At 43.9% G+C, this 15713-nt stretch overlaps 1 protein-coding gene across 10 annotated transcripts in view; it reads left to right on the forward strand.

Moving 5' to 3' along the window:
• The window catches only part of LOC126983293 (alpha-catulin-like), a 131364-nt gene that overhangs the window by 108417 nt on the left and 7234 nt on the right, over positions 1-15713 (forward strand). For 3 of the 10 annotated variants that reach the window (XM_050835947.1, XM_050835948.1, XM_050835953.1), the window contains exons 8-15: positions 1921-2031; positions 2600-2761; positions 3636-3795; positions 4781-4899; positions 7342-7485; positions 8198-8419; positions 8781-8987; positions 11490-12607. In XM_050835947.1, the coding sequence (XP_050691904.1) occupies positions 1921-2031; positions 2600-2761; positions 3636-3795; positions 4781-4899; positions 7342-7485; positions 8198-8419; positions 8781-8987; positions 11490-12236 (1872 nt within the window). In that variant the 3' untranslated portion in view covers positions 12237-12607. Of the gene's footprint in view, positions 1-1920; positions 2032-2599; positions 2762-3635; positions 3796-4780; positions 4900-7341; positions 7486-8197; positions 8420-8780; positions 8988-11489; positions 12608-14852; positions 14964-15713 lie in introns of those variants that run through there. The other 7 variants (XM_050835950.1, XM_050835952.1, XR_007735764.1 and 4 more) reach the window with 6 other exon arrangements.

Here is a 15713-nt window from a genome sequence, read left to right on the forward strand (position 1 = left end):
AGGAAGGAAGAAGAGGAGGGGGGAGAGGGAGATAAGATGGAGAGGAATGAAGGGAGGGAGGAGGAAAGAAAGGTGAGGAAAAGAGGAAGAATAAGGTAACGAAGGAAAGTGGAGAGGAGAAAGAGAGATAAAGGAAGGGATGGGACAAAAAGGGAACTGAAGGAAGGAAGGCAAGGTCAAACAAGGTCAAACAAGGTCAGGCCCATGGAAGTGACCCTGTGCTGATTGGTTCCTTGATTGGGGGTAAAGGAAGAAGCTGAGGATTGAGTTAGTTGATTAGCAGGAAGGGAAGGGCGGATGGGACAGGAGGGGATGGGAAAGGAGAAGAAAGGGAGGAAGGATGGGACAGGAAGATAGGGAAAGAAGAAGGGGTTAGGAAAAGAGAAGAAAGGAGAGGAAAGGAGGAGAAAATGGGAAGGAAAAAGAAAGGGAGAAGAGGTGAGGGAGGATGGGACAGGAAGATAGGGGCATGAAGGGGTACAAAAAAAGAAGAAGGGTATGGAAAGGAGAAAAAAAGAGATGGTACAAAGAAGAGAGGGAAGGAAAGAGCAAATACAGAAAGAGGTTAAGATAATGAAAAGCTTTTATAAGGAGAGGAAGGAGAAGAGAAAAAATAAGTAGAGAAGGGGGAGGAGAAGAAGGAAAGGAGAGGAGAGGAGAGAAACAGAAGGAATGAGGAGAGAAGAGAGGAAAGGAGAGCAATGGATGGAATGAGGAAAGAAGAGAAGAGAAAAATAAGGAGAGGAAAGGAGAGAAGGGAGGAGAAGGAGGAGAAGGAGGAGAGGAGAAACAGCTGTAGGATGATTATATATTTCGCCTCATAAAACCAGTCTGGTGAACTTTGTTGTTTTTATGCGAAAGTTACGGTAAGTTAAAATTAATCCCTTTTTTTTTCCTTAACTCCTGTAGTGGCCAGTTATTAATAAGTAGAGTCTCATATAAAAACTTGATACCTTAGAGCTGGTTATGAAATCTCTGGGGCATGCGAATTATATATAGTGACATGTTTTTATATTGTTTTTCTGGTGGATTTATGCAAAGAAAAATTTGGGACGCAAGGAAGGAGTTTGAAGAAGGAAGGAAGGAAGGAGAGTGGAAGGATAGGAAGGAGAGGAGAGGAGAGAGGAAGGAAGGAAGGAAGGAAGGAGAGGAGAGGAGAGGAGAGTGGAAGGAAGGAAAAGATGAAGAGGAGGGAGGAAAAAGGAATGGAATGGAGAGGAAAAGAACAGACAGGCAAATGCAATAAGCTGTAATGGTCAACAGCAAACCCTTCTAAGCTATTTCCTTAACAAACAACATATTATAACCCTCAACAGAGACATTAAAACTAACAAATACACAAGTTATTCTATGGGACAATTGAATAACACATCAAATCACGACCTTTACCAAATATCTTACAGCCCTTAGACAAACCACATCCTTTTCCGATAACAGGTTAAATTTGAGGCTCAGTTAAGAAAGATCGAGACTGGTGAAAATATAGTTCAGTTAATAAAGTTTAAACACAAGTATACTATGGGGTGACACACTAAGATATATTATGACCTTTACCAAATACAAGACCTCTGTTGATGTAAAAAAAATATTCCCTAATGAGAGGAGAGGAGAGACAAGGAGTGGAGAGAAGAAAAGGAGAGAGAAGGAGAGGAGAGAAGAGAAAAGGAGAGGAAAGAAAGGGAGAGGAGAGAGAAAAGGGGAAAGGATAGAAGAAAGGAGAGAGAAAAGAGACCTCCTTCCATTGCTATAAAAAAAAGTACCATGATATGACAAAATGAAGACCAACTCAAGCATATCATTATACAACCAACATATAACAACAACCCTTACTAAACACCTCAAGCAAAACATCAACTACAAATGCAATGGTGTGTCAGGATAGATAGAAAGACACCCCACTAACCCGCCCTCCCCCCACAGGAGCAGAAGGAGCCACCCTCACCTGGGGACGAGCTTGAGACAGCCATCAACGCCGTGCTGACCGCCACTCGGGAGATGAAACACCAGCTCCAGACCACGGCGCTTGTGCAGGTTGGTTCTCACTCGCCTGCCTCTACCTCTTGCTGTGTCTGTCCGTGCTAACTTTCTTGATCTTTACTTCTTTTTTCTCTTCTTCTTTCCTTCTCTCGATCTTTCCTCTTTTTCTCTCTCTCCTTCCTTCCTCTCTCTCTCATTCCTTCCTTTCTCTCTCCTTGCTTTCTCTCCTTCCTTCCTCTCTCTCTCCTTCCTTCCCTTCTCTCTCCTAGCTTTCTTTATCTCTCCTTCTTCTCTCTCCTTCCTTAGTATTTCTCTTTCCTCCCTCTCTTCCTCCTTCCCTACTTAAGCTCTCTCCTTCCTTAACTCTTTCTCGCTGTTCCCCTTCCTTCGTTCCTTCCTTTTTTCCTTCACTGACTTACCTTGTACATGTAAACTCTCTCCTTCCTTTTCCCTCTCCTCCATTCCTATTTTTTTTACGGCAACAAAAACGGGAAATAGAAAGGCCCTGTTAAATGTTGCCCTCACTTTCCTCTACTTTTCCTTTCTGTCCTCTCTCCTGCCTTCCTTCTTTCCTCCCTTTCTTCCTGCGCTGACTGTAAACCGCTTTCACTCGTACACTAAGACCCCCTGGCATGGCGTCACACAGGCGGAGGAGCTGGTGCGGGGGGCGTGCGAGGAGAGTGAGCTCATCAGTGCTCTCAAGAACGCCGGCCTCGCCACCGACCAGGAGCGCCTCGACGAGTACGCCGATCGCTTCCTCGAACACATTGAACACATACAAGAGGTGAGGCCGAGGCTTGGTTTTGTGACACAGTGAACACATATGAGAGGAGAGACTAAGTTTGTTCTTTTCCCAGTATCCACAAGGTCCTACAACCTCAAAGAAAAGGGGAACTATGGGAACTATATTATATTTGTAGCTGTTTGTCCATTGAGCAATTCATAGGCAAGTCAGTTTAGTAAAAATAAAACTATCTACTAATATTTTTACTAATGCTTTCACTCTACAATGGATTTTTTTTATACATGAACCACACAACGCTCCCCTCAAAACTCTGCTCATATGAATAAAATGTTAGCTGAGCTGCGAGAGTGATCAGTTTTGGTTAGAGAAGTCTTGGTACTTCCCTCTAGAAGACTTTTATGTAGGAAGGAGGAAATACAGACCAAGATAGGAAGTTCCAAAGCTTTTCAGTGAGAGGGATGAAAGAATGAAGAAGCTGGCTAACTCTTACATCAGAAAATTGGACACCACCAGGATGAGTTTGAGAAGATATGTTAGACACTACTTCCCTCTTGAAAGGAGCAAATACAGACTAAGATAGATAGTTCCAAAGCTTATCAGTAGGAGGGATGAAAGAATGAAGAAGCTGGCTAACTCTTACATCAGAAAGTTGGACACCACTGGGATGAGTTTGAGAAGATATGTTAGACACTTGAAAGACTTTTATGTAGGAAGGAGCAAATACAGACCAAGATAGATAGTTCCAAAGCTTATCAGTGAGAGGGATGAAAGAATGAAGAAGCTGGCTAACTCTTACATCAGAAAGTTGGACACCACTGGGATGAGTTTGAGTAGAAATGTTAATACTACATAATACATCACCATTGTTTTCTGCATCTACCCACCACAACCAACCATACCTTTCGCTTCACAGGTGTGCAAGCTCCTACGTCACATCGCCACCACCGACTCCCTACAAGTGGCCGCCAAGTACGGGGAGATCAACCTTCGCATCTACGGCCCACAGGTGGTGACGGCTGCCCAGACACTCTGCCTCTACCCAACCTCAAAGATCGCAAAGGAGAACGTGGAAGGTGAGGGAGCGGAGGAGTGGGAGTTGTTAGGGGATGAGTGGGGATGTGTGTTAGAGTGAGAAGAACATGTATGGATGAGTGGGATGTATGTGGATGAGTGGGAGATGGGTGAGGAAACAGATGAGAGGGACATGTCAGCCAGTCCGTTCACTTTGCAATAGAGAAATAAAAGACACGGTAGAAAAGTTAGACCGCATGGTCCCTTAAATTTCTACATAAGCAAAGAAAGGAATAAAAGTAATTAGTAAATTCTAATGACTTACCTGAGCCTTGTTGCGTTGGCTGAGTGGGGTAAATTTTGTTCATCTTCATCGTGGTAAGGGAACAGAATGGCCGAGTTATCTTTGTTTCTGTAAAAAGCAAAGATAAAAGATACAAATAAATCCTGCCTTGTCTGTAATTAAGCTTATCGATCTTTATCATAATAAGAAAACAGAGTGACCATAAATGTCTTGTTCTCTGTAAATGCCAAAGAAAAGTTGTTAACCCAGTAGCAGCGATGGGCCAAATTTGTGGCTTTACCGTGTAGCAGCGATGGGCCAAATTTGTGGCTTTACCGTGTACCAGCGACGGGCCAAATTTGTGGCTTTACCGTGTAGCAGTGATGGGCCAAATTTGTGGCTTTACCGTGTAGCAGCGACGGGCCAAATTTGTGGCTTTACCGTGTAGCAGCGACGGGCCAAATTTGTGGCTTTACCGTGTACCAGCGACGGGCCAAATTTGTGGCTTTACCGTGTAGCAGCGACGGGCCAAATTTGTGGCTTTACCGTGTACCAGCGATGGGCCAAATTTCTGCCATGATATAAACCTCCCAAAATAGATGATGCATAAACTGATCACATATGCGTTGATATATATTATAAAATGGTTTGCGTGAGTGATGATTCTTTCTCATTATTTTGCTTAGAGGGGCCTTGAACCTAACCTAACCAACATGACCCCCACAGCTACCGGGTTAGTGTCCTAATTCCCGCTCCCTTTGCAGTGTTTGCGGACATGTGGCTCAACCTGGTGGGGGACGTCAAGAGCCTCACCAAGGACATCGGCGACCAGATCACGGCGGAGAACAAGCCGCCGGTCTACGTGTCCCTCCCGCGGCCTGGGGTAGGGGTGCCTTGCTGCCTCTGTGTCTGTCTAGTTGTCCATCTCTGTCTGTCTGTCGTCTGTTTGGTTTCCCTTTCATCAGCGACTGTCTCCCACTTTTGTGTTCATCTCTGTTTACCAAAATTTTTCCCATACATTTTTATCTAGAAGTACAAAAAATTCACATATAAATTTTGCAGTTTCCTTCAACAAGTGAACAGTTTGTGTATGAAGCACAGTAATTAGTGAATGTGCAAGGCTTACCGGAGCAGTGGTAGTGTCTGAATTACGTCAACGTGCTAACTATGGCAACAACTTAGTACAAATACCAATTTTTGAAACGTTTTAGTACAAATACCAATTTTTGAAACGTTTTAGTACAAATCCCAATTTTTGAAACATTTTAACACAAGTATATTTTTAAAATTTGAAACTACTTTTCAGATTATAGCCAACTCACTGCACCTATCTGTTATTTGAGTTAGTAACACCATCTGCATGAGTTTACAGAACAATTTGAATTTCCTCCTAAAGGGAAAAGAATTTTGCATTAAATCCTTTTTAATGAGTTTGTCCCTGAACCCAGTAGCCTAGGCTTGCTGGTGATGGTGAGTCAGTGCGCCCCCACGGCCTGCTCCCTCTCCCCAATGATGTTACTGAATGTTGGTACACTGGAGCCTTTAGATATTCCTCACAGCATTAAATTACCGGAGATACTGCTGAACTAATATATCACTCATTACTTCTTTTTTTTTCCCAACTATATGGGGGCTTCGTGGTGCAGTGGTTAGCACACTCAGCTCACAACCGAGAGAGCCCGGGTTCAATTCCCAGGCGGAGTGGCAAAATTTGGGCGGCTTTTCCAATACCCTACGCCCCTGTCCACCCAGCAGTGAATGGGTACCAGGTGTTAATCGGGGGTTGTGTCCCGTCTCCTGGGGTCTGTTCCCTTCTCCTAGAATTCCTTCCCGTGCTGTCTCTCTCCGGCATATGACCACAGATGCTGCGCCAACTAAACGAAACTTTTCAACTTTTTTTCTCAGCTATTGGCCTGATGTATTACAAACCACATGCTGTAGTGTTTAGGTCAACCTTTTAAACTCGGACTCAGTGAGGCATTAAGAGGCTCCAGGGTTACTCAGTCCATCTTTGTGTTTAATTGTTAACTTGTCCACCCAAGTGTCTGTGTGTGTGTGTGTTTTGCATGCAACCAACCTTCCACTTATCTGGTAAGGGGATATTATGTACTACCTCCAATAAGATAACCTTTAAAACTAATCTACACTTTCTGCAATAACTAATTTTCTGATCTACATAGTTTCATAGGACTACTTTCAGTGTTATTGTATAATTAACTCTTTCTCTTGCAGCTTCAATGCTTTTAATGTCCAGCGTATGATACCCCTTATTGCTCATATGAAAAATTACTAATCACTGATAGCCTCATGTAAGCCAACCTCACTAAGGGTATGACCACACTACACGCGGCTTGCTGGAAGGGTTGAGGGTAGCGGGACGTCTAGCAGGTCAGAGGCAAGAACAAACACGTTATCTAATACGAGTGGCTATACAGGACATGGAGAGCGGGTTCCCTTTAAGCTTACCTGCTACCGGCGTCCTATATGGCCACGACTATTAAATAACATGTTCATTCTTGCCTCTGACCCGATAGACATCCCGCTACCCTCTACCCTCCCAGTAAACCGCGTGGTATGGCCGCACCCTAATAGCTGTAGCAGGCGAGTGTAGCTGCTTTGATTGTTCTCATCCCTCTAAGGAACTCCCAGGCATATTCAACTGATAATCTTGCGCTGCTCTTGACCCTCAGTAAACCATAGCACTGCTGTCTTCACGCCTAAAAACTAACATCTCCACCTATGAAATGCTCTATTCGAAGTTTTGTGCTGAACGGAGAGAGGAGGAGAAAGGAAGGAGGAAAAGTTAAGAGAAAACGCATCTGTAAATTCTTCTTAACCCGATAGTAGCGATGGGCCAAATTTGTGGCTTTACCGTGTAGTAGCGACGGGCCAAATGTGTGCCATGATTTAAACCCCAAAAAAATAGATGATTCATAAGCTGATCACAAATGCTTTGATATTATGGAATGGTTTGTGTGAGGGGTGATTTTTTCTCATTTTTCTCGCTTAGAAGGACCATTAACCCGGTAGCTGCAGGGATCATGTTTCTTAATGGTCCCTCTAAGCGAGAAAATGAGAAATCAATCACAATCAACCATATCCATAATATATATCAATTTGTTATGGATTTATGTATTATCTATTTTGGGGGTTTATATCATGGTACAAATTGGCCCATCATGAGTTAAGAAAAATCCCGCTGCTACTGGGTTAAATGTGAACCTCTCCCTCCTTTCTCCACACCTCCCTCTGCTCCCCTGCTCCCTCCCCCAAGCCCTGCACCCCTGCCCTGGAGTCCCACTAACACTCTCCTTAACAACAACAGGTCCAGCAGGTTGAATCTGCTTATCTGACTTCCCCCCAGAAACACGGCACCACCAGCAAGCCTCCCAAGCCCACCAAGCTCGACCAAGAGGAGCAAGCAAAGCTGGCAAAGTCTGGCCTCGACATGAAGCTTATATCCTCAGAGGTATGGCTGTGTGTCAATAGGATTCTAACACTAGAGGGCAAAAACGATAATAATAATAATAATAGTGATATACATTTTAGTTTTAGATGATACTGAAAGGCTGGGAGATTCTTATGCTGTCAGGTTCTATCTCCTGCAAAACCCTAAACCTGCAAAACCACAGCAGTCCACCTCAGGCTGAATGGGATTAGTGAATGTTAGGATAGGTTGAATCTTATTGGTCACTAGGCTGGCAGGATTCAAGATAATTTTCACTGTTAATGTGGGGAGTATAGAACAGTGATGGGGCTGGAAAATATAGTTGATTGACTGACTAGGTACACAGTTATGGCTACTCTGGTCATATTGTCACGCTCATAAAATATTTGCCAGAGTCATTTTTAAGCGATTTCCAGGTTTTTGTTTACATCGACTTTTCATCATGTGTAGTCCCTCAAATAGTACGGTTTCCAATAGTTAGGTTTTTTGGCTTTATGTGGATTTCCTAAGAAGATTTTTAAGGATTTTTAAATATCCCAATAAGCAGGAAATTTAAAAATCCTTAAAGATCTATGACAATCAGTATAAAATCGAAACCGTACTATTTGAGGGATGAGAGTAGGTGATGTGGAGGAGGAAGGAAGCGTAACAACACCCCCTTAAGTCACAATGGCACTAAACTCCACACAAAGTACATTATCATCCCCGTGCTTACCTGCTTGGCCCATGGCAGGTGGACCAGGAGACGGAGAAGTGGGAGGAGCGCATCACCCAGGACGAGGATAATGACATCGTGAAGCGCGCCAAAAATATGTCCTCGATGGCCTTCTCAATGTATCAGTTCACGCGGGGGGAGGGCGCCCTCAAGACCACGCAGGACCTCTTCACGCAGGGGGAGTACTTCGCGGAGGAGGCCAACAGGTTATACAAGGTGGTCAGACAGTTCTCCTACCAGGTATGTATTGGTACCTTTACTTAGCGGTACCGGTATGTATTGGTACCTTTATTTAGCGGTACCGGTATGTATTGGTACCTTTATTCTTTGGTACCACTATTTAGGAGAGTTACATTAGATTTGTCACTGCTGGCTACACATTATCATTACTAACCGTTGTTTCCTATGCATAGACTATCATATATTATCCACAAACCTGGACATGCCAAGTAACAGCAGGTTGCCAGTGCACGATAACACTCAGGTGACCGTAAGTAAATACAGCATCTACAGCAACCTCCTCACACTAACATGACATCTGATGCAAAATCTAAGACAACCAGTCACCACATCCCTCCGCTCATCACTACGGCTCCCACAGGTGCCTGCTGGTCCCCACAAGAAGGAGCTGATGGAGCACCTCGACCAGATCCCAACCTACGTCCAGCAGCTCCAGTTCACCGTCAAAAACCCGACGGTGGGCAAGGCTGCGACCTTCACCAAGGTGGACAATGTCATACAGGAGACCAAAAACCTCATGAACGTTATATCAAAGGTGGTGACGACCTGCTTTGTCTGCGCCACCAAGGTGAGTCAGCCGGGCCGGGGCGGCATTCGCTACGCAGCCTAACTTCTCTCTCTCTCTCTCCAAGGGTTCGCTCCTCGAGGCACTACCCTGTTGTACCTTCTCTCGCCATAGCCTAGTGCTGGGAGGGGGTAGGTTTCTCCTCTCTAGGGTTTGTTCCCTTAGGCGAGTCAATTATTTTGCGTTTTCTCTCTCCTGCTAACGCTTCCTCCAACAGCCATTCTGATGAGTGGACTCAGTAAGGTAACGCTCCCTCCTCCACCTTGGTCTGTGCATGATGACATCTTCGGATATGCAGAAAACGAGATGCACAGTTACCTTTACGTTGCTCTTCCATGACTCTTGGGATGAGGATGAGGGATTACCTAAACTGCATGACTCATTATGATGCACAGCCACCATCTGCACCTTATTTTTATTTTAAATACTTAGACAGCTTTATTTATCAATGGGTTTCCATATAAGGTATCCTAATTTTCAAATAGATGAAGTAACGTATGCATGCAGTCTCTGTCTATCACTCTGGTGAGACCAAAGATGGCTTTTCCACTAGCTAGATGTGGCAGATTGGTGTTGTATTATTACCGAGAACTAGAATCCAAGCTGTAAATATGCAAGTAGGGGTCACCTCACAGTCAGTACAAGGGGGAGTGTTAAAGATGAGTCACAAATCTGGATAGCAGCTTGAAATAAGACCTTGGCAAGTTTGAGGTACAGGATCAACCTTAAATACTGCATCCCACAACTCTTGCTGTGGACGGGTTTTTTATTCCAAGAAATGTGTGTTGATGATTGTCTTATCAAGTGGGAAAGAGCACCCAAAATATCAGGCAGGATAATGTCTGTCTGCCAGTCATCATAAAGTCAAGCAACATCCCTGAGTGATGTTATGAGAATATAAATGAGTTGTATTTCATGTGAATGCACACTGCTTTAAATATTGACTCACATTAATGTCCATCACATTTGCTAAACATTCACTGAAGTAATGCAGTATAACTTTATCATCTGTTAAGATATGAAAACTGTTGTGTTTAATAGATCATGTTCAGTACAAATGATGGATCAAACATGTTCACTATGAATGAAGTTATGAAAGAGAATTACTGCCAACTTAACAACTACCATGTTCAAACACTAAGTTTATGGTGTCACTGCCAACGAAAACAATAACTAAAAGAATATATATCATCATTAATAAATGTATTAAAACTATCAATAACAAGTAAATGATCTATCACGGAGAGAGATGTCTACTACTTCCTGTAAGACAAAGTCACTCCCATCAGTCAGAGAAAGGAAAATATTAGTTTGATTCCTGTGGCCCCGTCGCCCCCGCCGGGAGCACAATGCACGGCCCTGGTTGGCAAGGCACAGTCACGTACGGCCAGAGCTTCATGACTCCACCTCAGTAGTCACACTGCCTGGGTCTTGAGATCTTTGGTTTGTTAGCATGAACATGGAAACAATCACATGTGTCGCCCTCTGACCACAGCTTCGTGATGTGTGTGTGCGAGTGTTACATGATGATTTGTTATTTCTACAACAACCTGCATAGTTATCCAGCATTTTTGTCACTAGTCAAGGATTATTATGGTCACTAATGTAACGTAAGCTCTAATATAAGGCTTTAACCCGGTAGCAGCGATGGGCCAAATTTGTGGCTTTACCATGTAGCAGCGATGGGCCAAATTTGTGGCTTTACCATGTAGCAGCGATGGGCCAAATTTGTGGCTTTACCATGTAGCAGCGATGGGCCAAATTTGTGGCTTTACCATGTAGCAGTGATGGGCCAAATTTGTGGCTTTACCATGTAGCAGCGATGGGCCAAATTTGTGGCTTTACCATGTAGCAGCGACGGGCCAAATTTGTGGCTTTACCATGTAGCAGCGACAGGCCAAATTTGTGGCTTTACCATGTAGCAGCGACGGGCCAAATTTGCGCCATGTTTTAACCCCCAAAAATAGATGATGCATAATCTGATCACAAATGCTTTGATATATATTATGAAATGGTTTGTGTGAGGGGTGATTTTTTCTCATTTTTCTCGCTTGGAGGGACCATTAAGAAGCACGATCCCCGCTGCTACTGGGTTAAAAAGCTTAAAAATGTTTCTAATCAGCTCAGGTTTCTGCTTGTTCCTCTTGGTTCCAGTGATAGCATGATCTGCCATGACGTGATGAGTATTCAGTGACCAGTAATATGCCTTGAGGTAATCACACAACCTATATTTGGTCTAGTTTTCAAGATACCATCAGCACCAACAGATTACCCTCAAGGAGAGCAACCTAACACCCTTTTTTATATATAAATTTAATCTTCAGTCTTTTCAGAGCCCACATAAGACTGCCTGGCCACTGTCTCCCCACCTCCTCCTCCTCCTCCTCCACCTCATCACCACCACCATCACCTCCTCCACTACCACCACTCACCCGAGCCTCCTTCGATTGTATGCATTTCTAATTTGGTTTCTGTTTGGTTGTCACGTTTGGTTGCGCCCCCAAGTATGAGCTGCGTCTCCCCGAGCGCCTGGAACTCCCCTCACTGGATGACGTCCGCGCCTCTGGGCAGGGCAACACGATCGGACAGGTACCTTCCACGCCCCAGAGTGTGTTCCCACCTTCTGCCACCGTCTCCTCACTGAAACCACAATCCACACCCACCTCACCACTCCAGCCACTTCCGCCACTTCCACTCTCACACCCACTTGCAATGCCCTCCACCATCACCACAGCCATGCACACTCCCCTCACATTGCCTCTGTTACAGTCGCTGCGACCACCACCACTGCCGCCCCTAACACAGCTTACATTCCCCGACACATCCTCATCGCAGCCCTCATACCACAACCCTCTCCTCTCCTCCCTTGCCTCACACCTCCAGCCTCCCCCATCACCCTCACCCTACTCCCTAGTGTCACCCCTCTCCCCCATCCCTCAGTCCCCAAACAACGCTAACTGGTTAAAGTATTTCACCCTCCCCACGTCCACCTCCTACTCCTCCCCCTCACTCCAGTACCTGAATCTCCACTCCGCACTCCAGTCAGCCTCCTATGCCGAGCAGGGCGACCCATTCCTCCAGCAGTGGGCTCAGTCATATGCCCTGGCCCAGCTCAAGGCCAACGCCACCAACACCAGCGGCTACATAGGCCAACACAACCCTCCCCAGAGTAGGCCTCCCTCTGATCTCAGCTACCAGGCTCAGTATCCGGCCCTCAACATGACCTCCCTCCAGAACCACAACATTTACTGAGCACAGTGTTTGGTGCACAACAGTTAACTCTTGAACAGTACACATGTGCAATTGACACAACCATAAAATGACCTTACAGTGAAGAATTATTTGCTCGTTAATGAAAGCAATCCTGCAAACACTGAACCTTTTACTATTCACCAATGCATACAAATCACCATCATCTGCATGCTCTTCACAATACTGCAGTGGATGTCTTTGTACACACACACACATAAAGCCTACACAACTTGGAAATAAATCCCAAAACATAAATAAGTTTGAAGCTAAGTTGGACCGACTGAGACTTTGAGTGTAAATACTAGGTAAACACACACACACACAAACACACACACACACACACACACACACACACACACACACACACACACCATGAAAAAGACAAGTTAGATATACAACAAACATCTTCAGAAGTGCGCCTTCACATTACTCTACCTCAGTGTGCCTTGGTGTCTTGTCAGTTAGGTTGTCACACTCCTAGGAGGCCGATCTGTTAGCGGGAGGCCACTCACATCACATACACACCCACATCTGTCACAGGGCCACCTCAAGCCTGGGGGACGAAAACCACTATTGTCTGTTCACGTAAGTCTGACCCAAGCTGACAACATTAACCTAAGCATGTTCGTAAGCACAGTGTAGATTAGCAGAAAGTATTGCGTGGGTTAAAGAAAACTTGGAAGCCATGGCAGTACCCAATCAGCACTCGGCTTGCAAACACGCTTAGGTTCATGTTGTCAGCTTGGGTTGGACTTAAGTGAACAGACTATAGTATGCATCATTGCTAGTATGGGGTATTCCTGTTTGAGTTGCCTGTGACTTAAGTATTGCAGACATAAGTTACCCGTTCAGGCCGAGTGAGGCAGTTAAAATTATCACGATTCTCACGTATGTCAAGAGCTTATAACTGATATCAAAACTATGTTGATGGCGTACTCTCAAAATCAAGGACTTTAAAACCATTGAAGCCAAAAGCCGTTTAAAAGGATATGTCAAGAGCTTGTAACCGATATCAAAATTCTACTAAAGGCATACACTCAAAACCAAACCAAATGCCTTGAAAACTATTGAAGCCACGAGGTGTTTAATAGGTTAATTCATGTGCCTCACTCGGACATATTAAACAGGAACTTACGTCATTGCTAATAGTCTTGTGTGTGGAGCCTCAGCGCCACACACTCATCCTTGTCCTGAGCGATGGGTTAGTTCTAGAGGGCTGGTCTTGGGATGAGTCACTCCACACACACACACACCTCTCCTCAAGTGTCCTCACATTTGTAGATATTTGATATGTATACTTGTTGGTCAAAGATTTATTTTTATACTTGATTCATATGTATTTTTAGGATTATCATTATTATTATTATCTTTATGGTTATTATTATTACTACTATAAGGGTTGTAGGATGAAGTATACCTCCTATCCAGTGTCGAGAATCTTGCATCATCCCAGAATTAAAGAGGAATAAAATCAATTGTCCGTGCAGTACTTTCCTTGGATCTTACATGTTTCGTTGAGTCTGTCCTCCGTGTCCTTGTGTCTGTGAGTATATACATTCTCCTCGCTGAGTGTTGTGTTCCCACCTCTGAGCATGAGTCAGCTTGGGACGCAACACTGCCCATCGTAAGTCTTATCAGCCACTTGTTTGGCAGGCTCTGGTGTTTGGCAGGCTCTGGTGTTTGGCTGGGCTCTGGGCTCTGTAATCAATCGTTCAGCTTTAAGTGACATATATCTGTATTTGTATGTGTCAAAATCTGTAATCAAATGTTATGCTTTTGTGTGAGTCTTTTTCCTATTGCTTCAGATGAATAGTGTGTGATTTTCAAAGCCTATGCCTCAAAATTGGTTGTTCAGCATTGAAGAGACAAACTAATTTTCAAAGCCTATGCCTCAAAATCAGTTGTTCAGCATTGAAGAGACAAACTAATTTTCAAAGCCTATGCCTCAAAATCAGTTGTTCAGCATTGAAGAGACAAACTAATTTTCAAAGCCTATGCCTCAAAATCAGTTGTCGAGCATTGAAGAGACAAACTAATTTTCAAAGCCTATGCCTCAAAATCGGTTGTTCAGCATTGAAGAGACGAACTAATTTTCAAAGCCTATGCCTCAAAATCAGTTGTTCAGCATTGAAGAGACAAACTAATTTTCAAAGCCTATGCCTCAAAATCGGTTGTCGAGCATTGAAGAGACGAACTAATTTTCAAAGCCTATGCCTCAAAATCAGTTGTTCAGCATTGAAGAGACGAACTATATCAATTATACATCACCGGAACTGTCTCATGTTAGAATTTACAAAGCTTACACCTCTGAAATGCTTGCCTCCTCACACTGGCAAATGAAAATAAACTAGCAGAAATTTACACAACTTTTCAAAACCTGTCAAAATTGCTCTCTTCACACAAGGCAAAGAAAATTAACCAGCAAAAACAACCGTCATGGATAACTTATAACCCGTCACTTCCTGTACCAAGACCTAGATGTCCCGAGCCCAGCACCGGAAGCCTGCCTCAGCTTCTCTAATATCTAGCATGATGCCTCTGGGTGGTGTGCTGTGTGGGTGCTGCATGAGTGTGGCCGCCTGGCTGGCTAACACGCCCCTCTGTGCTGCCTTACAGTGTCTGCTTGGAGATAGAGACTCCCTCCACCAGCCCTCAAACTGGAGATGATTCTTTTCACAGCCACAGAGTCTACACAACCTCTACTAACTCCAAGCTAATTCTCATGAAGTATTAGACGTGTTTCTTGCTCTATTTGCGATAATATGTAAAATTTGTATGACTATTTATGGATTGGATTTTAGTGATGCTAGACTAGCTCTACTAACCTGTAAACCCTCCCGGTCTGGCGTGCTGGCTCCACAGGTGCCGGGTCCGCTGCAGAGGCTTGGTGTGAATGACTCCTGGATTAATAATAGATGTATTTTGACATTAGTAATTATGATGCAAATAACAAGGACTAATGATGTAGATTTGCCAACAGAATTGACTCAAAAAGTTGCTGTAACATAGAATTACTGATTGTCAAGGGTTGTTATATCTGCTGCCATTGGTAACTAGCTGAAGCATTGCTTTAGAGAAGACATTCAGTGCCTAGTGTGTGCGCACATTAGAAGTGTTAAGTAATGTATTTTGAAGAGTAGACATTTAATTGTAGGTAACTTACTAATCAAAGTTAACTCTAAGAAACTGAATATTATCTCATGACTTCGTTAAAAACTGTGATCTTACCAAATCAAACACCTTTTGCTGTTGATAATCTAGAGCTTCCAGCAAGTTGAATGAGCTTCCAAGCTTAAAAAGAATAAAATTCATGATAGAAATTGATATTCAAATTGATGCTCAAATACTGCAACCTGAAATAACTAAATTTAAAGTGAAATAATGATAATGTTGCATCAGTAATGTCCATCAAGATAAAACTGTCCCATGTCAGCACCAGCCTCCCCCCTCCCTCCCCCTAACACCTGACCCCCTCCA

This window comes from Eriocheir sinensis, chromosome 53, assembly GCF_024679095.1.
Source record: "Eriocheir sinensis breed Jianghai 21 chromosome 53, ASM2467909v1, whole genome shotgun sequence".
Taxonomy (NCBI): domain Eukaryota; kingdom Metazoa; phylum Arthropoda; class Malacostraca; order Decapoda; family Varunidae; genus Eriocheir; species Eriocheir sinensis.